The sequence below is a fragment of the Muntiacus reevesi genome, chromosome 3 (genome assembly GCF_963930625.1).
Source record: "Muntiacus reevesi chromosome 3, mMunRee1.1, whole genome shotgun sequence".
Classification (NCBI taxonomy): Eukaryota; Metazoa; Chordata; class Mammalia; order Artiodactyla; family Cervidae; genus Muntiacus; species Muntiacus reevesi.
The window spans coordinates 102,778,567-102,805,582 of NC_089251.1; the positions used below are offsets into that span (position 1 = coordinate 102,778,567).

Below are 27,016 nucleotides of genomic sequence, written 5' to 3' on the forward strand. Positions count from 1 at the left end.
GGAGGCTTTTGGCACCTCCTCCCTGAGCCTGGTGATTGACAGGCCAGGAGGGATGGCATGGGGCCAGGAGGTGGGGACCAGGCTCAGGGCAGGCTCTTCAGGTCAGAGGATGAAATTAAAAGGGAGGAGGAAAGCGCCAGCCCGTCAGAACTCACACCCCTTCCTGGCAACGAGGTGCCCGGGTGCGGAGCCGGGCAGCAGGGCGCACGGAGGCCAGACGCCGGCGGGTCGGGATGGCCCCGCAGAGGGCCGTGCGGCTGTCCCCGAAGAGGCCCAGCTACGCTGTGTGTGCCGTGGGGCTGGAAACCTACCTGGACGTTCACAGGTGAGAGCCGAGGGGCGCCCAGCTGGCTGGCAGGGGGCTGGGCGCGGCGGGGGCGCCTGCAGCAGCGGGATGGGCCCCCGGAGGCCGAATCGGGCGCCGTGGAGGATGCTGACGAGGGGCTGTTTTGACAGCAGAGCCGGTGGAGTTGCTGCAGCACCGGGAGAGGGAGAGGGTGCAGGTCCCTGCTGGGGCCCTGGCTCCAGCACCGGGGTCACGTCTCTGGCCTCAAGCCCGTGGGCAAGGGTTCCAGCTCTGAGCCCTGGGACCACGCTCTGGGGTCTGGGTTCTGCGTTCTGACGTCCCCGTGGAATGTGTGCGGAGCATCAGAACGAATTGTTGCTCGAGACGGAGGACTGGAACGTCCTCCCCTGACCGTGCCCTCCGTTTCTGGCCGACGGCCCCTCTCTCTGAGGCAGAGAGGTGGCATGCGGCAGCTCGGTTGTTGGAGGCCAGCCCTGGGCGACTGGGAAGAGAAGGGACGAGCTGCGGAAGGAGTGAGCATGTTAGCAGAGGAAAAGGCCTGAGAACAGGCCCAGGGCTTATGTTTCAGTGTGCTCATAAAGGGAAGGCGCTCGTTGAGCCTAGGGCTTGTGTCTGCAAGAGGGTGATGGGGATGAGGCTGTGGGAAGGCAGGGCCCGGATCGGGGTCCAGGACTCGGCCCAGTGAGTTTCCCCGCACAGCCGCTGAGGGAGCTGGACTTGGGGTCTCCGGGGGCCTTTCCAGCTCTGACACGACTCTAGTCCTGCTGGACCAGACGCACCCAGAGTCCCTGTCGGCGGGGAGGGGGCAGTCAAGGTGAGGAGGGTCTGCATCCCAGAGCAGGTGGGAGCTGGGGTCTGATCCAAGCTGGGACCTGAGCTGGCCCCACTTCACCTGGCCTCAGGGGACCCCACCCCCGGGGCCCCTCCGGCCGCCCCTACCCCCGTCTTTGGGGCGGAGGCCTGGGGGTGGGCTCGGGGAGCCAGGGCCTCAGCTCCGGGGCCAGGCCTCAGCTCCCAGCTCTCCTGGGGGCCCTGGCCTGGGGCTGGTTCTCTTGCATCTGGGAGATTCCATTTTCTTCTTTTAACACAGTGTTGCCAGACTTAGCTAATGAAAATACAGGACACCCAGTTTACACTTCAGGTTTAAAAAATAACTTTTTTTAAAGAGTATTGCGTGGGACATACTTGTATTTTTAAAAGTAACTGACATTCAGATTTAGCTTGGCGTCCCGTACTTTATCTGGCGACTATGCTTTACCTTCAAGAGCGGGGATGGGGTCTCTAGTGAGCCCCGTCTTCCTAATCCACACCCCTGCCCTCCTCCCAGGGGTGGCTGTTTCTAGGAGGTAACTGCAGAACCTCAGGCCCTTCTGAGCAGCCTTTGACTGGGAGCCAGGAGATGGGAGTTCTGGTTCTGCTTCCGCTGCTGACTTGCTGTCTGGCGTGTGCCCAGCCGCAGGCCCTCTCTGGGCCCCGGCAGGATGAACTGAGTCCCCTGTTGGGTCCAGGCTGGTGGTAAAGCTCCCACACTCGGCTTGGACAGACTCGGGGCCTCCTCCTAGCTCCATTGGAGGCTGTGGGGTCCTGGGCAAGCGGCCGCTCTCCTCTGAGCCTCAGTTTCCTCATCTGACAAATGGGGGAGCAAGCTCACTGGTGGTGATGGGTGTGTGTGTGCTCACTCGTGTCCTTCTCTTTGCGACCCCGTGGGCCGTAGCCCGCTGGGCTCCTCTGTCCATGAGGTCTCCCAGGCAAGAACACTGGAGCGGGTTGCCGTTTGCTGCTCCAGGGGGTCTTCCCAACCCGGGGATGGAGTCCTGGTCTCTTGTGTCTCTGTTTCGGCAGAGGATTCTGTACCACTCTACCACCTCGGAGACGCCGGTGGTGGGTTGGGGGGAGGGCAGTAAACGTGCGCCTGCCTGGGTGGGCCCCGCCCCGTGGGAGGGCCCATGCCACAGCTCTGACGGCTCTGTGGGTCCGCTGTCCTCCCATCGTGCCTAGAGGGTGGAGGAGCAGAAGGCAGATGGGCTGTGTGATGGGGACACGGGGCAATGCGCCTGGAAACCTCCTTCGGGGTCACCAAGCCCCTCGGCATCCCCAGGGTGGGCAGCGGGGAAGCTGCCTGGTGGTCTGACTCTGCGGGCAGAGACTGCTGTGGGGTCCTGGTGAGCAGCATGAGGGACCCGCGCCCGGGGTCCTTCAGGAGCCTTCACCCTGGATGTTGATGGGGACTAGCATCATAGCCATGAGGGCCTCTGGAAAACAGAAGTTGGTTCTGCAATAAGTTGGTTTGAAAGTAGACCTTGAGAAGAACGTGCGGCCTCTGAGGTCTCTGATAAGTCGTCGAGCCGGTGGAGGGAGGGGGCGTGGCTTGTCCCCCTGGGAAGGTTTGAAGAGGCGCCTGGGACTTCCTGGCGGTCCAGGGGTTAAGGCTTCCAGCACTGGGGCTGTGGGTGTGATCCCTGGTCCAGGAACGGACAACCCACACGTGGCCAAGAACAAAGGGAGCAGAGGGTCCTGAAGCCCACTCCGGGGCCGGGCTGGCGAGAGAAAGGGGCTGTGCCTGGTGAGCCTGGGGCTCCCCCACCCCAGCTAGGCTGAGCAAGGGGCCTCTGGTTGGCCTTGCTGGTAGAAGGGGGACGCCCCCCGAAGACGGGGGTGCCGGTCACCTGAGCTGAGGTCCCAGCCCTCCAGAGCTGCTGGAGATGGGCATGTGGGGTGACGTCATGGGAAGCGATTAACTCCCCTGTGTGCGCTCCAGACTGGTTATTTGGGGAAACACCTGCTTTGGGATAATAGTGTGCCCTGGGGTGCCTCAGCCCGAGAAGCCCTAGAGATCCCTGACTTGGCACGTGCTGCGGACCCTGCCCTCTCAGCTGGCCGGTTGGCGACCCCCTGCGTCTGCCCAGACAGCCCGGACCGTCTCTGCTTTCCTTGCCTGGAGGCGGTCCCCAGAGGACGTCTGCCAAGAAAGGAGGAAGTGTGGCATGGGGAATGCATTCGCAATCCGGGCCGATGCTCCCTGATCTGGGCCGGTGCTCCCTGCCTGCCCGGAGACCAGGATCAGAGCCCCGGGCTGGAGACCATGTGATCATTTGTCCCTGGAGACGGAGGGGAAGACTGGCCCGGTGAGGCTGGAGACGGTCTCCTGGAGTTTTCTAAGCCTCCCCCAGCCCCGCACAAGCCTCAAAGCCAGATAGACTCTTAGACCCGAGATGGCTGGAATTCCAGGAGCCCAGGGAGGGAGGGGGTTCTCTCCAGGGCCTCTCAGGCGAGCCGGAGAAAAGACCCAATCCGCTTCTTTCTCCGGGGTTCCCTGCATTTCAGGAACCCGACATACCAAAACGGAGTTGTAAAACTTGTGGTCTGTGTACTTCTGATGTTTACACTGAGTAAATTAATGCTTTTAACTTGTGCAGAAGTACAATGAAGCGTAATTGTCTCCTCATGGGGTAATTACAGGCCTGGTGCCCGACACTAGCTCATGAGGACCGACAGGCTCCCGGTGCCAGGCGGGGACCCGGGAGAAACCCCCTTCTCCTCGTTTCGTCCTGCGACTGTGTCCATTCCTTTATGGGAAGTGATGTCAGCGTTCAGACTGGAGATTCTTGGAGGGTGTGAGGTTGGGGTCCCCCTCGAGCTCCACGGAGACAGGAGCGGCCACACCCAATCTGGATGTGAAATGATGGACTGTGACTTCTTGAAACGTGCAATCCTGGCTTCAGAGAGGGCACCGGCGGTCAGCCACCCCCCGAGTCTCCGGCTGCCCCCCGTCCTGAGACGGACCTTGTGGGTCTCTCTTTGCTCCCCTCCTCTGCCCCGCAGCCCCCGCCTGGCACCGCCGCCCCCGCCCCGTTTCTCCTGCTCGCTGTGTGGGTCTCGGAACCTCTCCTTGTGCCTGACCGTCTTCTGTTCCATCTCCTGCTCCCATCACTTCCAACCCCACCTCCCTCTCCTCCGCTCCAGTTCCCACCTTCCTGTCTCCTTGGGCGGGCAGGGTCCAGCAGTGGACCCTGAGAAAAGACACCGAGACACTTCCCCTGTGATGGGTGGTCCTATGCTTTGCTCGGTCCAGAGACGCTTTCTTTCCCTTTGCTGTGGTTTCTGAGCAGCTGTTCGGCTCCGCCAAGTCCTGATGCTCTAGGGTGTGTGGGGTGCAGGCTGTGGGGCCGGAAGGGACTGGCAAGGCCACACCCAGCCGAGGACCTCAGCCCCCGGGAGTGCAGGAGGGGCCTCGGCTGTGGGCTGGGGGTGGTGGTGGGGATCCCGAATGCCGCCTCCAGGGGCCAGGGCGGGGAGCTGGGGCCTGCCAGAACCTGGCAGGGGTCTTCAGCGCACCCGGGCCCAGAGCAGAGAACCCCGCCGCCCTGTGTCTGAGCCCAAGGCCGCCTGAAGCCCTGCCAAGCGCTTCTCCAACACGCCTTCCCAACCACACACAGGGCCCCTCGGCCCCCACCTGGGTCTCCAACTCTGTGCTGGGAGGGTGAACAAAGGGAAGGTCAGGAGCTCCTCAGGAGGAGCCTGCCGAGGCTGTGGTCTGCGCCAGGCTGACAGGCGGCGGGGAGGAGGCCGGGGCTTCCAAACACAGACAAGGAAGAAGGCTGGACCCGGCGCTGACTGGGCCCCCGAGGAGGACGTCCCATTGATGGGGCTGCTCGGTGACCGCTGAGCGCGGGAGGGCTGACGACCCGTCACGATCCTGCCGGCTGTGTGACCTCGGGCCAGTTACTCAGCCTCTCTGCGCCTGTGTCCTCCATGCTAGGAGGGGATGATATCGCCTGTGAATGTGGCCCCTTTACACAGATGAAGAAGCTGCATGATCCGAGGAGCACAGCCGTGCAGTTCGTCTTTAGCAGGTGGGGAGACAGTCTGAGACGGGACGAGAGATCCGTGATTCTGACTTTCCATTGAGGGCTTGTCTCAGAGATGCCCTGGCCCCCAGTCCCTGTTTGCCTCTGCTGGGATGAAAGCTGCCCCCCGTCATCTCCAACCTCCATTGCTGGGCTGGCAGGGGTTCCAGAGAAGGGAGGCCTGGCCCAGGCCCTCCGTGCAGGCTCTCTGGGCGCAGCCTTAGCTGAGCGATGCCAGGATGTCAGGTCTCTGGAAAGGAAAGAAAGAGGGAGAGGACGCAGCTGCCCCTGGGGTGGTTCTCCACGCAGGGGGACGATCCCAGCCTGTGATGCGGGGTCCGCGGGCCTCATCACACCCCGCACACTGTGCCAGCCACAGCCTGGGCAGGCCCAAAGAGAAAGCCACCCTGAGACGGGCTCTGAGCCGTCTGCGGCCTTCACCCCGCTGCAGTCCCTTAGACGTTTCGAGACAGCTGCTCCTTGTCCAGCTCTGTGCTGGGCTGAGGCTCTTGGAGACAAGACAGTCTATGCCCACCCGCGAGGGGCTCCCGCCTTAGTCTGGGGGCTAAAAGAGCCTTCAGGATGTGGACGCTCACTGCTGAATCGCTCATCTGGTTTCTGGCCGGGCCGGAGAGTGAAGGGAGGTGCCGGGATCCTCTTCCCCTGGGTCTGCCTGCCGCCCGGGCCCCTGGTGACAGTATGACATGATGCCGGCAGGGTCTTCAGTCCACAGTGCGGGCAGCACTCTCTCAGTCAAGTCTCACGACGAGCTTATGCAGTGAGGACTTCTAAGATCTCCGTTTTGTGGACAAAGGCGGAGACACAGAGAGGTCGAGAGGCTTGCCCAGAGTCACACAGCCCGCCCGTCACTGGGGGATCTTCCATGTGGTTGAGTTTCCGCAGAGGTGGTGGGTGCAGGGCAGAGGATGAGCTTTGGGATCAGACCCGAGTGAGGTCAAATCTCAGCTCCCGCCTGTCGCCCCACGTGTGGCCTCCCTGTGACTTTCATGTCACCTGTAAGATGAGAAGCCTGGTAACTGCCCTGCTCAGCAGGCAGGGGCCTCGGGGATGGAACCAGAGCAGAGAGAAGCGCGTCGGGGGCCGTGCTGTCCCTGCCCTGGGCGGGCCCCGTGAGGCCAGGCCGGGGTGATTCATCGCTCCTTTCCTGTGCCCAGGGTGGCCCCTGCCACAGCGGGCACTCAGGAAATTCGTGTTGAGGCGGAGCAGCCGGCAGCAGCGACAGGACTCGTGAGCTCCTGGGGGAGTTGCGTCCTTTGGGCTGGCCGCCTCCGGGGACTATTGGCAGAGCAGGTCTCGGCCCCCAGCAGAAGGGACCCCAGAGCTGGCTGTGCCAGAGAGGACTTGTCGGGTCAAGTCCAGGACTCCTGGAGGGTGGCCCTTCCCGGGCAGGCAGGTGGCTGATCAGATGTGAAGGAGAAGCCACAGGCTTGGCCAGTCTGTTCTGCCCAAGGGCTGCCTACCAGCTTGCCCCTCAGCCTTTCCATCCAGCTCGCATTAGTCCCCCTTCCGCCCTTGCCTCTCCCCAGCAGAGTGTCTTGGTCAAGCCTCCAGGACACCCTGGTCCTCTGTCGCCAGCCCATACCCTTTCCCCCAGCTGGAGGCTGAGTCAGCAGCACTCTGCCCTCCCCGCCCAGGCCCTCGGCTGGGCAGAGGGGCCCCCTGGCACACACTCGGTGCTTGAAGAAGCCGCCCTGGTATCACCCTGCCCAGCATCACCTGTGAAACAGGCTGTCCTTATGCCTGACCATACATAGCTAAGGCAAGTGAGCCATGCTGGGAATGACCTGTTGATCTGAATTCCCTTTCCCATCCTCCGCGCCTCCCTTTGTGAGATTCTCCAAGAGCTGACTCCGTTCTCCTTGCAGCCTCCTGATTAACCTGGTGAACCAAGCCCTGCTCTGGGCCCGGGGCCCGGGGCCCGGGGTGAGGCTGAGTCAGGATGCCGTTCTGGGTGACACAGACTGTGAGGGGGCTGCAGGGAGGTCTGGACCGGGCTGCGGGGCACGGGGGAAGGAGACAGGGTCCTGGCCCGGCTGGGTTGGGCTGCTGGGGGCTCTGGGCAGAGTGCTAGTAACAGCAATGATGACACCAAACGCTTAAGCGCCTACTGTATGCCAAGCACTTTAGTATATCGCTCTCTCCTTTAAAATTTTAATTTCTTTGTCACACCGCAAGGCGTCTGGGATCTTAGTTCTCCGACCAGGGATTGAACCCATGCTCCTGCTTTGGAAGATCGGAGTCTACTGGACCACCAGGGAAGTCCTGTGCCAGGCACTTTATTTATTTATTTATTTTTAAAATTTCCTTCAATAACTTTATTCTTTATAAAACATATAAATAAATAAAACTTTGCAACTTCTAAAGGATTACCACGTTTAAGAAGAAGGTATATTGCTCTCACCATTGTAGATTATGGGAATGCATCCCATTCTTTCATCTGCCAATCCTAGTGGCAAAGTGGGAACTGAACTGAAGTTGGATTGTGACATGAGTGCCAGGGACAGACACATGAAGACACGAACAGACACTTCCAAACGTGGAGTGCGGGGCCGCCAGGAAAGTGGCAGAGCGGAGTCCACTGAGTCTTGCACTCCGTGTGCCAAGCACTTCAAATGCCGCATCTAGCGGAATCCACCCAGCAGCCCTAGGAAGTAGCTCTTTGGATTATATCCATTTTACTGAGGAGGACAGTCGAGGCTCAGAGCAGCTGGGTGACCGAATCCCAGGCCATATACTTCCCACAGCCCATATACTTTCCACAGAAGGGGTGGCATTTGGAGGAGCTCAGTCGGTAAGGAATCAGCTGCAAGGCGGGAGACCTGGGTTCGATCCCTGGGTTGGGAAGATCCGATGGAGAAGGGAACGGCTACCCACTCCAGTATTCTGGCCTGGAGAATTCCACGGACTGTATAGTCCGTAGGTTCGCCAAGAGTCAGACACGACTGAGCGACTTTCATTTCATTTCATTTCAAAGACTGCGGAAGGCTGCCTCTCCCATCTGCATCCCAGCTGTGAGTTGAAGGGACAAGATCACAGTCTCATCAGCCTGGTGGTGGCGATGGCAGTAGAGCTAATGACAGTGATGACGCCTGGGAGACTGGGTGCCTCTGGTGTGGTAACGAGCGAGTCCCTCTCATTTAATAAAGGGGTACTTTCAAATCCATGTCCTCACTTGACTGTGGGCCTGGAGACACGCCAGAGTTGCATCCCGGGGTTTGGTCCGGTCCAGGGGCTGCATCATGAGACTGGACCACACATGTGCCGATGAGCTGCGGGGTGTGAGGGTCGGGGCGGGGGTAGGGGTGGTTCTGGCTCACGGATCGGGTGAGCCGCAGAGCAGCTCAGGAGAAGCGGAGACAAGTCCCACTGTGGGCGGCCTGTGGCTCACCGACACCCACGCCTGCCTGTCCCACCGCCAGAGCAGCCCTTAATCCTCAGCTGCACCCAGAGACCCAGGAGCCTGAGAGGGGAGGAAAGGCTCCGAGAACCCGTCCTGGAGGCGCGGGACAGGGGAGCAGGGGGCACGCCAAGAGAATCTGGCCTGGTACGGCCTGTAGATGCGGAAACAGAGGCCCCTCCCCGGGGGGCTGCAAACACACACGCACACGCGCGCGCACACACATGCACATGCGCACACACACGCACGCATGCACACGCGCGCACACGTGCAGACACACGCACACACACGCACATGCGCGCGCGCACACGCACGCACACGTGCACACGCGCACACACACACACACACACACACACACACACACACACACACACAAAACAACAACACAAACCCCTCCTGCTGGGCCAGCTACAGACATGGCCTTTTTCACCCTGAGAGGCAGCACCAGCGAAGAAGCCTGGATGGGGTGACTGGCGTGGAAGGAAGTGGGGCCTGAGCAGGCGCCTCCCAGAGAGCAGGGATTCCTGCCCGGCCTCCGCCCTGCCTGTCGGGCGCCTCCTGTAGGAAGCCTCCTCTCCCCAGCGTCCACCCTTGTAGCAACTCCCTGGCCCCTGCGGGGGAGAAAGCAGCTGAGACCAGGATCCCAGCTCCCGGAGAGGGGTGAGCTAGCTGTGAGCTGCGGAGGAAGGCTGGAGGTAGATCCAGACTGCAGGGGACCAGGCTGGGCTCGGGAGGCCCTGACAGCCCCTTTTCCTTACACTATTATTAAAGTTTTTATTGGAGTAGAGCTGATCTCAGGTGCTACTAGTGATAAAGAGCCTGCCCGCCAATGCAGGAGACCTGTGAGACTCAGGTTCGATCTCTGGGTCGGGAAGGTCTCCTGGAGAAGGGAACGGCAACCCACTCCAGTTTTCTCACCTGGAGAATCCCATGGACAGAGGAGCCTCGCGGGCTACAGGCCATGGGGTGCAGAGAGTCGGAGAGGCCTGAAGCGACGTGGCGCACGGGCTGACTTACAATGCTGTGTCCGTTCAGGCGTTCAGCAAGGTGAATCAGTCACACACACACACATCCGCCCCTCTTTAGCTTCTGCTCCCCGACAGGCCGTTACAGAGCGTAGAGTAGAGCTGCCTGTATGTGCTACAGCGTAGGTCCCTGCCGGACAGTAGGTCCTCGTTAGTTATCTGTTTTATGTATTTGCTGTTGTTGAGTTGCTAAGCTGTGTCCAACTCTTCGCGACCCCATGGACTGTAGCTGCAAGGCTCCTCTGTCCGTGGGATTTCCCAGGCAAGAATCCTGGAGTGGGCTGCCATTTCCTTCTCCAGGGAGTCTTCCTGACACAGGGGCTGTATTTGAGTCTCCTGCACTGGTGGATGGATTCTGAGCTGCCAGGAGAGCCCATTTTATATATAGTAGTGTTTATATCCCAGTCTTCCAGTTTATCCCTTCCCACCCTTCTTACATTATTATTGTTACTATGATGTTCTACCAATATTCCAAATAAAGGGTTGTATGCCCAAGACTGTGACTTGGAAATGTCAACTTTTGCCCAAAGCTGGGGATTGGCTGCAAGGAGCCCTGCTTCCCTTGAAAGAGCTGCGTGAGCAGTGACCGTCCCCAGACTCTCCCCAGAGCTGGAAACGCTTCTGCAGGCAGCTAGACACATCGGGCGCCTGCTGACGTGCTCTCAGGGTGTGTGAGCAGGGGCCCTGGGGCTGGATCGACGGAATTCAAATTCCAGCTCAACCAGCCTGCCAGCTGGGCGGCCCAGGGCACGCCATCCTGTCACTGAGCCACACTTAGGCCCACTCACCGGCCCACAGTAAAGCCGGTCTAATGACACTGGGCCGAGGTGAAGGGAAGGGCAGGCACTAAGCAAGGAGTCCAGGAAGCTGGTGCTTGTGAGACCTGAACTCCTGGGTAGTTCTGAGGGAAAGGGTTCAAAGACCGGGTAACGGAGAGGGCTGCCGGATGTGCTTCCTCCCAGCATTTCCTGGCTGGAGCCCAGCTGACTTACAGTGATGCGCTGGTTTCTGCCATGCGGCCGAGTGATTCAGTTACACGTGAACACATTCTTTTTCACACTCTTTCCCACTGTGGTTTATCACAGGGTAGTTTTTTAGCTGATTGATCAGTACTTTGGCTGCCTCGGGTCTCAGCGGCAATGCCTCAGGCAGGATCTGTCCTGTGGCATGTGGACTCTCCAGCTGAGGTGCTCTGCATGTGGGATCTTAGCTCCCTGCCGAGGGATCAAACCTGATCCCCTGCATTGCAAGGCGGGTCCTTAATCTCTGGACCACCAGGCACGTCCTTTTCATAGGATACTGGACGCGGCTCCCTGTGCTTCCCAGGAAGACCTTGTTGTTTGTCTGTTTCATCTGAAACAGCTCGTCTGCTACCCCAGCCTCCCACTCGAGCGCTCCCCGGCCCCTCCCTTTGGCAGCCTGCTCTCTGTGTCTGTGATTCTGTTTCTCTTCCACAGCTGGGTTCATTTGCGTCATACTTTAGGTTCCACATGCAAGTGATATCATACGGTATTTGTCGTTCTCTTTCTGACTTACTTCACTTGGTATGATGATCTCTGGTTTTACCCATGTTGCTGGAGACTGTGCATGCTCAGTCACTTCACTCGGGTCCGACTCTTTGCAACCCTGTGGACTGTAGCCCGCCCGGCTCCTCTGTCCATGGGATTCTCCAGGCAAGAATACTGGAGTGGGTTGCCATGCCCTCCTCCAGGGCATCTTCCTGACCCAGGGATGGAACCCACATCTCCTGTGTCTCCTGCATTGGCGGGACAGCTCTTTACCACTAGTGGCACCTAGAAAAAGCTCCTCTTTTAAGGCTGAGTAGTATTCTATTGTATATATGTACCGTACCTTCTTTATCCATTCATCTGTTGATGGATATTCAAGTTGTTTTCATGTCTTGGCTATTCTATTGTGAATAGTGCTACTATGAACACAGGGATGCATGTATATTTTTGAATTACAGTTTTCTCTAGATGTATGCCCAGGAGTGGGAATGTTGGATCATATGGTAATTTTATTTTTAGTTTTTATTTGTAGACTTTTTAAATTTATTATTATTATTTGGAGTATAATTGCTTTGCAATGCTGTGGTGGTTTCCACTGTCCAACAAGCTGAATCAGCTGTGTGTGTACACATATCCCCTCCCTCAACCCCTCTGGGCCGTCACAGAACGCAGGCTGAGCTCCCTGCGTTGTGCAGTGGTTTCCCACTTGGTTATTCTGTCGCTCAGTCATGTCCGACTCTTTGTGACCCCATGGACTGCAGCACGCCAGGCTTCCCTGTCCTTCACCATCTCCCGGAGATTGCCCAAATTAATGTCCATGAAGTCGGTGATGCCATCCAACCATCTCATCCTCTGTTGTCTCCTTCTCCTCCTGCCTTCAATCTTTCCCAGAATCAGGGTCTTTTTCAATGAGTTGGCTCTTTGGACCAGGTGGCCAAAGTATTGGAGCTTCAGCTTCAGCATCGGTCCTTCCAGTGAATGTTCAGGGGTGATTTCCTTTAGGACTGATTGGTTGGATCTCCTTGCTGTCCAAGGGGCTCTCAGCAGTCTTCTCCAGCGAGATAGTTCAGAAGCATCCGTTCTTCAGCACTGAGTGTTCTTTATGGTCCAGCTCTCACATCTGTACGTGACTATTTGAAAAACCACAGCTTTGACTATACAGACCTTGTTGGCAAAGTGATGTCTCTGATTTTTAGTACACTGTCTAGGTTTGTCATAGCTTTTCTTCCAAGGAGCAAGCATCTTTTAATTTCCTGGCTGTAGTCACTATCCACAGTAATTTTGGGGCCCAAGAAAATAAAATCTGTCACTGTTTCCATTTTTTCCCCATCTATTTGCCATGAAGTGATGGGACCTGATGCCATGATCTTCATTTTTTGAATGTTGAATTTTAAACCAGCTTTTCCACTCTCCTCTTTCACCGTCATCAAGAAGCTCTTTAGTTCCTCTTCACTTTCTGCCATTAGGGTGGTATCGTCTGAATATCTGAGGCTATTGATATTTCTCCTGGCAATCTTGATTCCAGCTTGTGATTCATCCAGCCTGGCATTTTGCATGATGTTCTCTGCATAGAAGTTAAATAAACAAGGCAACAATATACAACCTAGTCATACTCCTTTCCCAATTTTAAATCAGTCCATTGTTCCATGCCCAGTTCTGTTACATTTGGACCTGCATACAAGTTTCTCAGGAGGCAGGCAAGGTCTAGTCTTCCCATCTCTTGAAGAATTTTCCAGTTTGTTGTGATTCACACAGTCAAAGTCTTTAGTATAGACAATGAAGCAGAGTAGGTATTTTTCTGGAATTTCCTTACTTTCTTAATGATCCAACAAATGTTGGCAATTTGATCTCTGGTTCCTCTGCCTTTTCTAAACCCAGCTTGTACACTTTCAGCTCAGGCACTGCTGAAGCCTAGCCTGAAGGATTTTGAGCATTTCCTTGCTAGCATGTGAAATGAACTCTAGTTTGAACATTCCTTGGCATTGCCTGTCCTTGAGATTGGAATGAAAACTGACTTTTTCCAGCCCTGTGGCCACTAATGAGTTTTCCAACTTTTCTGACGCATTGAGTGCAGCACTCTAAAGCATCATCTTTTAGGATTTGAAATAGCTCAGCTGGAATTTCATCACCTCCACAAGCTTTGTTCTTAGTAATGCTTCCTAAGGCCCACTTGACTTCATACTTCACAAGCTATCTATTTTATAGATAGTACTGTGTATATATAAATGCTAGCCTCTTAGTTTGTCCCGCCTTCCCCTTCCTCCCCTGAGGTTCACAGGTCCATTCTCTAAGTCAGCATTTCTATCCCTGCCCTGCAAATAGGTTCATGTGTACGTTTTTCTAGATTCCATATTTAAGGGTTAATATACACTAGTTGTTTTTCTCTGACTTCCTTCACTTTGTATGACATCACTACAGATGACCTGATTTCATCCTTTTTATGGCTGTATAATATTCCACTGTGCATATGTACCACATCTTCTTGATCCATTCATCTGTCAATGAATGTTTAGATTGCTTCCATGTTCTGGCTATTGTAGACAGTGCAGCAGAGAGCCTTGGGGTGCATGTGTCTTTTTGAGTTACGGTTTTCTCAGGGTATATGCCCAGCAGTGGGATTGCTGGGTCATGATAGTTCATTTTTTAGTTTTTTAAGGTACCTCTCTACTGTTCTCCAAATGACCCTATCAATTTACATTCACACCAACAAGTTTGCAAGAGGGTTCCCTTTTCGCCACACTCTCTCCAGCATTTATTGTTTGTAGATTTTTTTGACGATGGCCATTCTCACTGGTGAGAGATGGTACTTCATCTTGGTTTTGATTTGCATTTCTCTAGTAGTTAGCAACATTAACCATCTTTTCAGGTGCCTATTGGCCATCTGTATTTCTTCTTTGGAGAAATGTCTATCTTAGGTCTTCTGCTGATTTTTCAATTGGGTTGCTTGCTTTTTTTGCTGTTGAGTTTATGAGTTGCTTGTATATTTTCGAAATTAAGCCCTTGTTGGTTGCACCATTTGCAAATATTTTCTCCCGTTCTGTAGGCTGTCTTTTCGTTTTTGTTTATGGATTCCTCTGTTGCAAAAGCGTATACGTTTGACTAGGTCCCGTTTGTTCATTTTTGTTTTTATTTCTGTTGTCTTGGGAGACTGACCTAAGAAAACATGGGCACGATTTATTTCAGAGAATGTTTCGCCCGTGATCTCACCTGGACTTTTGTGGTGTCCTGTCTTGTGTGTGAGCCTTAAGCCATTTTGAGTTTTTGCGTAAGGTGAGCGGGTGTGTTCTGTTTCACTGAAAGGTTTTTAAAGACAAAGAGTGAGGGAAAGGGTTGTAGGGTGTGTGATCGCGGACGTTCTTGTGATCGGCTGGCGGTGAGGTAATCAGGAGTCAGCATCATCAGCCTTCTGGGTCTACGTGCTTGTGGGCAGCATACAATTAACTTCTTCCCCCTGGTGGGGGGTTCAGTATCCGCAAAACAATTCCAGGGTATGGCTCAGAATATTATCTATAGATTTTGAGGAGGAACTAAAGGTCCTTAAATTTTTGAGTGGCTAAACTATTATTTTGTCTTGTTTGGCTGTTTTCCTTTGTTTCTGCATTTTCTCAATTTCCTGGTTAAATTTATCCTTTGGAACTCAAGGAAAGCCTAGGAGGCTAGTTTTATTACGAGCGAGAGGCAGGTGGAGGATGTGGAGGAGGGCGGGGAAGTCTGTTCAGGAGGGTCCACAGGGTCCTGCTTGGTTACCGTTCCACGTGCCCAGGTTGTCTCATCCTCGTTGATAAAACAAGGGCTTCCTGTACGTCTTGCCCATAGCCAGGCCCCGCCCTGGGTGCTGAAATGACCACAGCTTTGGTGAATATAGAACGGGAAAGGTCCCTGCATTCTAGGGGGAGAAACAGGAGAGAGATCGCAGGGAAATGCGTGAGATAAATGTGGCATGTCAGGTGACAAGTGCCACGGGCTGAAATGAGATGCAGCCGGCTTGTGCAGTTAGGGGATGTGGGGCCCACAGTGCCTCCCACGAGCCACCACCCCCGCCTTAAACAGGGCAGTCAGGGCACCTCTGGGGAAAGAGCTGAGGCACCGAACCCCCGGGATGCTCCCGGCCGAACATTCCGAATGCAGAGAACCCAAGTGCAAAGGCAGGTGAAGCGTCGCCCGTGCTCCGCAACAAGGGAAGCTCCTGCAAGGAGAGACGCCCAGGCCACAGTCAGAGCAGCCCCCGCTCGCAGCAACTAGGGAAGAGCCCATCAATAGCAAAGACCCAGCACAGCCAAAGATAGTAAAGAGCCAGGGCCCAGTACAACCAGAAAAGTGCACGGTCGCCCTGGTGGAAGGCTGTGAGCCCCTCCAGGGAAGGCGAGGAGAACGGCGGCAGCACAAGCTTTTAGCAGCGTGGTAGGACGCCTCCCCAAGGGGACATGACTGTCTTCTTTTTAGGTGAAGTTTACAAACCTGTTGTCAAACACAGCCATTATTTAAAATTAAACTGTATGTTGCTTGCTTGTCCAGTTGCTCAGTTGTGTCCGACTCTTTGCAGCCCCATGGACTGTAGCCCGCCAGGCTCCTCTGTCCATGGGAATTCCCAGGCAAGAACACTGGGGTGGGTTGCCATGCCCTCCTGCAGGGGATCTTCCTGACCCAGGGATCAAACCCTTGGCTTTTGTGTCTCCTGCATTGGCAGGTGGATTCTTTATCACTGAGCCACCTGGGAAGCCTCCACCACTGTTTTAAAGACAGTTTATTTAACAGTAATAACAAGAGAAGCCACCACCAGGAGAAACCTGAGCACTGAATGAAGACCTAGCGGAACCAAAAATACAAAAATTTTAAAAAGACAATGGCAGCGATTTCCCTGGTGGTTCAGTGGTGAAAATTCTGTGCTCCCAATACAGGGGGTAGGTCTTCTTCCTGGTCAGGGAACTAATATCCTGCATGCCGCCAAATTTTTTAAAAAAATCAATCAAAAAAGAAATGGTCAGTACTTTAAAAAAAAAAAAGATAAAAATACTTAACACGCATCTGTTTTCAAATATTCTGCTGCATCCTGCCATCACCTCTGTTCCACCAGCATTTCTCTGTCTGGTAGGAGAGTGGTATGTAGGGGCCTCTTTTGCATCTCTTTGCAACTCTGGGTTCAATGATGTTGCGATGATAACTTGAAACTGACCTTAGTGGGAGTGTTTACACCAGGGAAGTTGGCAGTCTACAAATCAGGACTCCGTTTGTTGTTTTATTGATGAAGACAAGGTGAATAACGCAGATTAAGTTTGGTGTCTATAGCTGTTGCTCTGAGATTAACATAAAACTGTGAGGAGGTGCTCGTCCGGGACTTTCTGATGAAGGGACAGTGTCTCCATTGCCTTGGTTTCTTCTTCCTCTCAAGCACAGATGAGAAAACCCATCAGCCTTCACACCACGTGCGCTTATGACTGTGAATTTAGGACAGCTTCTTTATCGGGGAAAGAATGAGCAGATCGGGTGCAGCTCCGTGCATGGAGTCATGATGGAGCTGCAGCCATCGTAGGCTCCCGTCAGGAGGTGGGGGGGCCTTGCCGAGAAGGTGACATTTGAGCCCTGAAGAGGGTAAGGGAGGGAGCCTTGTGGGCTCTGCAGGAAAAGCATTTTCTGCAGAGGGAACAGCCAGTGCAAAGGCCCTGAGGCGGGAAGGTCAGTGAGGCCTGAGCAGAGTGAGTGGGGAAGAGCAGACCCGGGGTGGGGGGCTGCAGGTGGGACAGGGTTGACCAGGAGGGGCCTCGTGTGCCATCCGAGACGATTCTGTGCGTGGCTGGGGCCAGCGCTTCTGAGCTTAGAAGAGCGTGCTCTGTTTGTTGCGGAACAGACTGGAGTGAGCACAGGCGGGCCCAGGAAGCCGTCTAGCACTCTAGGGGGCCAGGGACAGCAGCGGAGGACGTGGGAGGTGGGTTTCCCCTTGGGTTGGAGAGTTGGAAGCATCGGAGCTGGAAGTTTCGGGAGACGGGTGGGGTTGGGGCTGCCCAGAGGGGTTCCGTCTCTGCTCTCTGGGGTTTCAGGGGCCGCTGTGGGAGCAGAAGGGTTGAACACTGTGACTTGGCGTCTCCCCCAGGCCTTTCTGTCCGCCTCTGCCCAGGGTTCCGTTCTAGGTCCGCGGAAAGAACTCTGCCCCTGAGACGAAACTCCACAGCCTTGCTCTGTTCTGAGCCCTTTGTGATGCAGACGGGGAGACTGAGGCCAGGGGGTGATGGGCTCGGGGCGGGTCACGTGGGCATCGGTGGAGAGCTGGGATGGGGCCCCGGGGCCTGACCGGGTTGGTCTCCTGGCCAGAGGCACCCCCCAGGCCCCACCCCAGCCGTGGGTGCTGTCTGCATCCCCGGCAGCCACCCCCCCCCGCCCCCCGGTCTCTTCTGAGCCACGGACGCTCCCCTCTCTCCTGTCAGTGATGTGCCCAAGGGCGCTGAGAACTTCGGGGTCTCTGGGAGCTCCGGGGTGAAGATCTTCATAGCCTATGACCCAGCGCGGGTGACAGAGCCCACGGGCAGGGCCCACTGGCCCCTGGATGCCAGCGTGGACGTGGTCATATCCGTGGACGCAGCCAGTAAGGCTTTAAACGACCTCAAGGTAAGAGGCCCTTCTCCGCAGAAGGTCAGAGCCCCCGACAAAGCACACCCATTCACACACCGCCCTAGTCAGCCAGCCCCGCAAGGCTCTGACGCCCAAATCCACACACACGACACATCCCGAAACAAGCCCATAGACACCTAAGCCTGTAAACCCACCCCACATGCCAGCATCCACACACGCAGGAATGAATACTCCCATAAAGGCATAGCCTGTCCGCCCCCTCAAGTTCACAGACACCCCCTTGGATCCCTGCTCCACACTGACCCCGAACAAACCCCGCCCGCTCCCGTGCAGACAGGTGTCCTCAGCAAGAGCCGTGCACACACGCGCACACACACGTGTGCATCGGACATAGGTGCATACCTGAATGCATGCGTGTCTCCCACCTAAGGAAACGGGAAACCTCTTTCACAGACGACACGACAACTTCTCACTCACCCCCAGGCGCCTGCCACACACGCAGTGACCCCAGACTCACTGATTCAGCTTTTTCTCCAGGGACACGGGGAAGCTGAGGGCCGTGCAGCTGTTGAGAGCAGGGCCCTGGGGCTCAGACCCCTCTGAGCGCCGCCTACTGGGCCAGCCTGGGCCAGGTCGAGCCCTTTGCATGGACTGTGGGCTGTGTCAGCATGGGCTGCGATCATGGGGTGGAAAAGGTCGTTGTTCCCATTTTACAGATGAAGAAACAGAGGCTTAGGGAGACGGAGTACCTTGCCTGAGTCACTGGTGACGGCCGCCCCTTCCCGCATTCTTTCTCCCTGGCCTCCCCATGGACGCCTAAGGGTCCGGCTGCCCCCGGGGACCCGTCCCCACCCTGTCTGGCCCTCCTGGCCCCTCAGCCCAGCCCTGGGAACCAGGGAGGCATCGGCTCTCTCCAGCTGGAGAAAGTGGCTCTGGATCTGGGCGCAGAGACCGAGGGCCCCCGGCCTTCGTCAGCAGGGAGCAGCCGGGGCCCCCACCCCCCCATCTACACAGGGCCGCTGGGGTGTCCCCTCCGGCCCCCCCCCCCCCCGCCTCAGCCATCCCCGCAGGGCTGGCCGGGCCGCTCAGGGCTGACGGTGTCCCCGCAGGTGAAGATCTCCTACTTTGGGCAGCCGGCAGGCGGGGCCCTGGGCCACAGCGTGCTCTACCTCACTGGCGCCGGTAAGTCCCGCCTCCGGGCCTCCATGCGTCCCTGCCCTTTCCCCTCCACGCTGGCTGCTTGAGGGTCTTAGGGAGGCCCAGGGCCATCTTCCTCCTCCACCGAGGAGCTTGGCTTCTTCAGAGGCCATCCATCTGCTCCAGAGATCAAGACTTGGAGCCCCAGCTGTGCTTACAGCCACAGCGACCTAGAAACTGCACGGCCCGCGGGTCTCCAGCCAGACCACAACAGGCTTCCTCCATCCAGAGTCTCGGAGCCTCAAGGCTCGTCACTAAACATGCAGAGCTGCACGCTACCTTCAGCCAGACCCCGGGCAGCGACCCGACCTGCAGAGCCAGCAGCTGGAATCTCAGGCCTCGTCCTGGCCTCCAGAGTCAGGGCCCCCAAGGGTTAGCAATTCATGGCATGCAGATGAGTGAGAAAGTCAAGAGCCCAAGGCTTGGGTCCCTCAAAAGCCAGAGCCACAGGGGCGGACCTTCCGGGCATTGGGCGTGGTCCCCAGAACAGGGCTGCCTGGTTCTCCTGGGCTTGGGGCGGGGTCAAAGCTTGCCCCAACCCAGACACTATGGTGAGACGCGGGACCAGGGACCTCAGGTAACCCTCCCCATCTCTTTGCAGACATCTCCCTCGACGCGGACAGTGGCCGCACGGGCAAGGTGAAAAGGACCCAAGGCGACAAGGTGGGCCTCCTCCAGCTATCCCAAGACGGCGGGGTCGACAGGCAGACCTGGGGGTGGTCCTGGGGGCAGGGGGGCGGGGGCTCTGCCTCCAGAAGGGTGACGGATTCCTGGGCTCTGTATATCCAGCAGTGTGGGGAGGCCATCTGAGGACTCCCCATCAGCATGAGAGGGCCTGACACTGTGGAATCAGCATGCTGTGTGACTCCTGGAAAACAGCTTACCCTCTCTGGTCTCTCTAGTGCCACCTCACACCTGGGAACTTTTGCTTGAGGTCTTTTCTATTTCCTGGGCTGTATTTGGACCCCTAAGCATGATAGGTGCTTCTTAAAAGGTTGTCAAGTGACTGAATGAAGGCTTCTGGTAGAGGAGGCTGGATGGACTACCCTGGTTAGATTCCGAAGAGAGAGAGAGGGAAGGTGAGGTGGGTCCAAGGCATTATCCCACAGCAAGTATCTGAAGACTGTCCTGGGAGGATAGAAAGTAAAATTTGTGGGGAAGGACCGCAGGGAGGAAGCCTGCCTCACACACAAGACTTTGTGGACAAGATGGGGCAGGACTGCCATGGATGGATGTGCAGGTTCTGCACTGCACAAGGTAGTGAGTGTGGCCTGTGATACAAAGCATGTCTTGGGCCCTGATACAGTGAGGTAGCTACCCAAAGAGGTGGACAAGAGTGCTATGTAGGTTAGCAGTGGTCCTGTGAGGTCCCCCAGACCCAAGTTTGAATCCCACCTCTGTGACTTAGAGTTCACCTCCCCAGAGCCTCTTTCCCCTCTTCTGTAAATGGGGAGAATAAACTCCGACTTGCAGAGACTGGTGAGAATAAAGCAGAGGCGGATCAGGAAGAACTCTGATTACAGAGGCCGGACTCCAGCCATCTTCCCCACCTGTCAGCTCCATCCTTCTTGCAGGGCCTGCAGGATCACCAGTGAACATCAGAGACCACTGGGACAGGCCCCAGGAGAGGGCTGGGATGGGGAGAGAATCCCCGCAGTTCTCCAGCCCTCTCAAGGTCAGGGCAAGGCAGTCTCGGTCCCCCAGGCAGGGCCAAAACTCAGAAGACTGGCAGAGGCCATTTCTGGGCTTGGCGCTGCCACCCGTCCTTTTGCAGTGTGACGGTTGGGCGGGGCTGCTGTGTACAGTTGTTCAGGCTGTTCACTGCCCAAGCATGGAGTGACTCTGGGTCTGGAAAGCTGGAGCCCCAGTCCCCAAATCTATTAAATCTGTTATCCCTCTTTAAGTCTTCAAGTAAACCTGGAATACAGAAGTCTCCGAGTTAACAAAGCAGACAGCTCTAGCCGTGTCCAGAACCCCTCCCCAGAGACTACTGGGTCCCACTGACCCCACGGCCTCTTGTTTTGCCCAGAAAAGCTGGCGCTGGGGCCCTGAGGGCTACGGGGCTATCCTCATGGTGAACTGTGACCGGGACAGTCTCAGGTCCACGGAGATGGACCTCAGCAACGCCCAGCTGACCTCGCTGGATGGTGAGTAGCAGAGGACGGGGCTGTCCAGGACGACGGTGTGGGACGGCGCGGGGCTGCCTCACGGGGACCACTCTCTCCAGACCTGCAGGACATGTCCCCGGTGGTGCTGACCTGCGATGCCCCTGATGAGTTCTTTGACAGCCACAAGCTGGTCTTGAATGTGCCACTTTCTGATTCCAAAAGAATGAGGGTCTTCTGCGCCCGGGGTAAGTGGCCTGGAGGGGCCTCTTCCCTCCCTTCTCCAGGCTCTGCTTCCCAAATCATTTCTTTCTTCTCTTATCCACATCTCTCCCTTCTTCCATCATCATTTTGTAATTCTCACTACCACTTAAAAGCAGCCACAGCATCACAACAGGATCCATGGACCAAGGAAGAGGGTCCCAAGCTAGACCCATTTTACAGAGGGGAAAACTGAGGCTCAGACATGTGAATTCACTGCCCTAAGTAAACACAACCAGTTGGGAGTGGAGCAGGCATTCCAAGTCAGTCTCTTGGGCACCAAAGCCCCTCTTCTTTACCCGGCCCTGGCCCTCCCCCGACCCCATCCCTCCTCTGGTGAGTCAGTACAGAATGAGTTCTCAGTGCTGACAAGTGCTGTCTGGGCTGCGTGACGTGGGGGCAGAGGCCAGCAAAGCCAAGGCCCAGCCTTGCCTTTGGAATCCAGTTATTCTGCCGGAGAGTTTATTAATCAAACTCTGTGGCTTAGAACAAAACAAAACCCATCCTTAACCCTGAGGTGACCTTACTCATTTTTATAAATAGCAAGAGACCTTCCTACCTCTTCCTTCTTCCTCTTCACTCTCTGTTCAAACTGACTCAGAATTCTTTGCAGCTAAATTCCAGCAGGAGCCAGAATGCTTCTTCTCTGCACCAGGGGTGGAAAGTTAGGGAGGGTTCTGGCTTGGAAATACTTACTGTGACTTCAGAACATAAGCTCCGTCTCCGCAGGTGAGCTGACAAGCCTTCCTGTTTTAGAAACATGCTAGGGTGCCCCTTCCCAGACAACCCTCGGGGGCGGGAAAGGAGACGGGCCAGAACTGCCAAGTGCCAGGAGCTTTGTTTAAAAACTTGAGATGACATTCACAGGACATAAAAGTAACCATTTTCAAGTAAACGATTTAACTACATTCCCTGGTGGCTCAGGGGTAAAGAATCTGCCTGCAATGCGGGAGACCTGGGCTCGATCCTCGGCTGGAAAGACGCTCTGGAGAATGGAAAGGCTACCCACTGCAGTATTCTGGCCTGGAGAATTGCATGGACAGAGGAGCCTGGCGGGCTACAGTCCCTGGGGTCACAGAAGAGTCGGACACGACTAAACGACGACCGTCCCATCCCCCACCCCATCTCTGTGCTGTGAGCGCTCGCTCGCTCAGGCATGTCCGACTCTTCGTGACCCCGTGGACTGGAGCCCGCCAGGCTCCTCCGTCCATGGGATTCTCCAGGCCAGAGGACTGGAGGGGGTTGCCATGCCCTCCTCCAGGGGCCCTTCCTGACCCAGGGATGGAACCCACCTCTCTTACGTCTTCTGCGTTGACAGGTGGATTCCTTACTACTAGCGCCACCCAAGCCCCAGCCCTAGGCAACCGCTAATCTCCTTTCTGCCCCTATGGACGTGCTCGTACTATGCATCTCCTACAAATGGAACCATGCAACACTTGCCTTTTGTGTCAAGCTTCTTTCACGCAGTATGATGTCCTCAAGGTTCGTCTGTGCTGTGGCATGCATCGGACGTACACCCCTTTCTGTGGGTGAAGGACACACCAGCATATGGATACACTACATTTTGTTTGCTTCCATGGTAGCTCAGACGGTAAAGCGTCTGCCTGCAATGTGGGAGACCCGAGTTAGGTCCCTGGGTCGGGAAAATCCCCTGGAGAAGGAAATGGCAACCCACTCCAGTACTCTTGCCTGGAAAACCCCACGGATGGAGGAGCCTGGCGGGCTACAGTCCATGGGGTCGCACAGAGTTGGACACGACTGAGTGACTTGACTTTCTTTCACATTTGGTTTATCCACTCATCGGTTGATGGACATTTGGGTTGTGTCCACCTTTGGGGCCAGCTGCTTTTATTTCCTTGTCCGATGTAAAGCTTGCACCGCCCTCATGAGAAATGTTAGCCCATTTTACAGATGAGGAACTGAGGCTCAGAGAGGTTGAGTCATTGAGCTGAGGTCACACAGCTAGCACGTGACACTGCTGGAGAGGAGCCTGAGTTGCTCTGATGCAGGGTGGCTCTGCCCCTGCGTTCCTGGGCTCAGGCTTCCTGTCCCAGGCCCCCACAGCCCTGCGTCAGCGCTGGGCAGCCGAAGTTTCGGTGATCGCGACTGCCCCGGCTGTCACATACCTGCGCCAGCCTGGCCTCCGTACTGACTCGGGTCTCCCTAGGTGGGAATTCCCTCCTGGACTATGAGCAGGTGCTGGGGCCCCAGCATCTGTCGTACAAAGTGGCCCGTCAGCCCGGGGAGCGGAAGATCCGCCTCTACGTGGAGGGGCTCAGCTTTCCCGACGCCGACTTCTCAGGGCTGGTCTCCCTCAGCGTCAGCCTGGTGGATACCAAGGTAGGTGCAGTGCCGGGGGCGGAGACGGGGTCGGGGAGCTTCAGGGCCCAGCGGAGGCCCCAGGGCTGGAGGCCGGGGGCCAGGGCTCCCGAGGCCCGATGGGGCTCCCTGCGGGGCCCGCTGAGTCCCCATTCTCCCCCCAGACTCTGCCCGAGGTGCCCCTCTTCACAGACACCGTGGCCTTCCGCATGGCCCCCTGGATCATGACCCCCAACACCCAGCCCCCCCTGGAGCTGTATGTGTGCAGGTGAGGTCTCACTCTCCCGCCACTCTCCCGCCGCCCCTGGACTCCCAGAGGCAGGAACAGAGCGCGGTACCCGGCTTGCTCCTGCACGCTCAGCGACCGGACTCCCCGAGGGCCCCCAGGGGCACACTTGGGTACAGGCCCGCGGTGAGCTGGCTGGGCCATCAGCCCGCCTGCTCTGAGCAGCCAAGGCCCCAGCTGCGGTCGCCGGCTCCAGCTCCAGCTCCCCATCCTTACCCTGCCCCGCCTGCAGCAGTCCCGGGACATCCTGGGTTTATTCCAGGCAGAGGGGCCAGGCCCTGTTCAGGTTCCTGGGGGTGGCAGTAGACCCAGCTTCCCTCTGACGGGGCTGTGCCCCTGGGCTGCAGAGCGCGTGAGAATTCAGCTTCCAGGGCCGTCTGTGAGCCCGGCCCCACCCGGGTCCCTGGTCCTTCTGCCATGCCTCAGGATCCTCATCAAGCCCCTGGATGGGCAGGGCAGCCTGGGCTGGCATGGCTACAGGGCCCTGCAGAGGGGGTCAGACCACCGGAAAGGGCCATAGACGACTTGGAGCTTAAGTCAGAAGGAAGGCCGTGGTCAGACAGGTTTGCTCTGCTGGCCCGGCTCAGGTGTTCAGACGGGAGGGGGCTCTTTCTCTGCCTTTGCTCACTCGCCTTTGATGAGGCCAGTCGTGAGAGGCGGGAGGAAGCGGGCTCCTCCCCCTCACTGTCGCCGGCCCCCTCAGCAGGGCCCCGCACCTGCCCGCCCCCCATCACTCCCGCCTGACGGGGTCTGGGCACGTGGTCCGCCTCTGTCAGTCGCCCACAAGCCTCTCCAGTGCGGGGACTGTGTCTGGAGCCGAGGGCGGCCCGGGCCCAGCACGGACGGCACACAGGCCCCTCCGTCCACCCCCAAGGCTGCCGTCCGCAACCCTCCCTCCCTGCCCTCCCCTCTGTTTTGCAGTGTCCTAGACGCTCATGGCTCAAATGAGAAGTTTCTGAAGGACATGTCCGATCTGGCGCTGAGAGCCAGCTGCACGCTGATGGTCTGCCCTCGGGTTGAGAACCGAAATGACCGCTGGATCCAGGTGGGCGAGGAGCGTCCCCGGGAGCGGGGGGCAGCCCAAGCCCCGTCCCCTACCCTGGCTTCAGGGAGCGGCCTCTGCGGCTCTCGCCCGGCTCCCTAGAGAAGCTGGGCCAGGCACGAGGACTCGGGGTGGGCGCGCGGCCTGGGAGAGCCCTCCTTTTCCCACCGCTGCCTCACTAGGCCTCTCCTGCTTCCCTCCAGGGGCTCTGGCCCAGGCAGAGCCCTCCCCCGGCTGGGTCCCCGGGGGACCTCCTGCCCGCTCGAGGCCTTGGGGAGGATCTAGCCCTGGGCCTGGGGCGCTAGCCCCTTCTCAATGCGAGACCGAGGCGGTCACGGTGGCCTTTTCTCTCGCCCTCCCAGGATGAGATGGAGTTTGGCTACACTGAGGCCCCGCACAAAGCCTTCCCCGTGGTCTTCGACTCCCCCCGAAACAGAGGCCTGAAGGATTTCCCTTACAAGAGGATACTGGTATGCGGCCAAGGGCAGGGTGCGGACGCCGTGGGTGCCTGCCCCATGGGGCCCGCTGCTCGGGCTTGCCTGGCCCTAGTCCTTCAGGGGCTGCGAAGGACGCAGGAGGTGGGCTCTGGCGAGTGGGGAGTTAGGGGGAGGCTTGGGGAGGAGTATGTAGATGAAATGCCAATCACCCCTGTGCTGGGAGGGGCCCTGGTCTCCCCCAGGGGCTGTGAGCAGAGGAGTCAGCTCCGGGGAGGCCAGATTGCCCTCTGGGGGGCGCGTCCTTAGTGATCCTCGCAGCTCTTGCTTGGTGCCGGGGCCCCTCTCCGGTAACGGGTGTTCTGAACACCTACTTCGTGCCAGGCCCCACGCTGCCTGCTGGGCGCAGGAGGGCGGCAGGAGCCGCTCCAGAGAACACGCCCTGAGTTCCAGGCCCTCCCCCGGCTTCTCACAGCTGTCATTTAATCCACGCGCACGCCTGTGAATGAGCACTGTCATCATGCCCTCTTTACCGAGGCCCAAGAGTTAAGCAACTTACTCGAGGCCACACAGCTGGTAGCAGTGGCACCAAGGTGTAGAACCAGAGGGGCGCCCCCATGGCCCCTGCGCTTGACGGCTGGGCTAAGCCGCCTTCTGAGGTGGTCCCTGCCCCAGAGCTCATGTTGCCGCCTGTTTGCTGGTGTCCCACCCCCCGCCAGGACAATGCGGGGTCCGGGGGTGGCTCCACTAGGGATGCCCAGGAGCTCCCGGTCACACAGGGCAGGGATCCTAGAGGGTTCGGAGGTGAGTCCCCGGGAGGTGACACTGCGCCCTGCAGGCCGAGTCTGCATCACCAAAGGGCCTGACCCCAAGTCCTGGGCTTGACCTGGCCACTGTGTTTTCCACTGATCTCTGCTCTCCCCTGCTGGCTCAGACAGTACAAACTCTGCCTGCAATACAGGAGCTGCAGGTTCGATCCCTGGGTCAGGAAGATCCCCGGGAGGAGGGCATGGCAACCCACTCCAGTATTCTTGCCTGAAGAATCCCATGAACAGAGGAGCCTGGCGGGCTATGTACTCCATTGGGTTGCAAAGAGTCGGTCGTGACTGAGTGACTAACACTTTCTGCTCTGTCTTTATCATTCCCTTTCTTCTACTTCCTTTAGGTTTAATTTGCCGTTCTTTCCCTAGCTGGAAATGGAAACAAAGATTTTTTCAACGCTTTCTCTTCCTAATGTGTTTAGAGTTGTGTCATTCCCAGGAAACGCTGTTTACTGGCATGCCCGTGGGTTTTAACGTGCTGTGTGCTTATTACCTTTCACTTCACAATACGGTGTAATCTCCTCTCTGATTTCTTCTTTGGCCCACGGGTTCTTTAGAAGTGCCTTGTCTCATTTCCAAACATTTGAGATTTTCTACTTATGGTTCTGTTATTGGCTTGGGTATTGCTCACCAAGTGGAATTTACTTTTTAAATCTTTTTATTTTCTATTGGAGAATAGTTGATGAGCAGTGTTGTGTTCATTTCAGGCGGGCAGCAAAGTGGCTCAGGCACATGCATGAATCGATTGTTTTTTTCCGGGCGGGAGGTGTGGGCTTTAATAGCACAACGCTCAGGGCACTGGGAGACTTCATATAAATCAAACAGGCAGTAGATTCCCGCAGGAGCACCACTCGCCCCGACCCCAGGAGCTGTCTCTTCCTG

The 27,016-nt window shown here is 57.1% G+C and overlaps 1 protein-coding gene across 1 annotated transcript in view; it reads left to right on the plus strand.

Moving 5' to 3' along the window:
- The first annotated feature begins 183 nt into the window (after positions 1 to 183).
- The window catches only part of PADI1 (peptidyl arginine deiminase 1), a 38,826-nt gene continuing 11,993 nt past the window's right edge, over positions 184 to 27,016 (plus strand). Inside the window, exons 1-10 of the mRNA XM_065927475.1 lie at positions 184 to 325; positions 17,525 to 17,705; positions 18,779 to 18,851; positions 19,468 to 19,529; positions 20,896 to 21,013; positions 21,094 to 21,219; positions 23,400 to 23,572; positions 23,716 to 23,819; positions 24,759 to 24,882; positions 25,242 to 25,349. Of these exons, the coding sequence (XP_065783547.1) occupies positions 234 to 325; positions 17,525 to 17,705; positions 18,779 to 18,851; positions 19,468 to 19,529; positions 20,896 to 21,013; positions 21,094 to 21,219; positions 23,400 to 23,572; positions 23,716 to 23,819; positions 24,759 to 24,882; positions 25,242 to 25,349 (1,161 nt within the window). The 5' untranslated portion in view covers positions 184 to 233. The remainder of the gene's footprint in view (positions 326 to 17,524; positions 17,706 to 18,778; positions 18,852 to 19,467; positions 19,530 to 20,895; positions 21,014 to 21,093; positions 21,220 to 23,399; positions 23,573 to 23,715; positions 23,820 to 24,758; positions 24,883 to 25,241; positions 25,350 to 27,016) is intronic.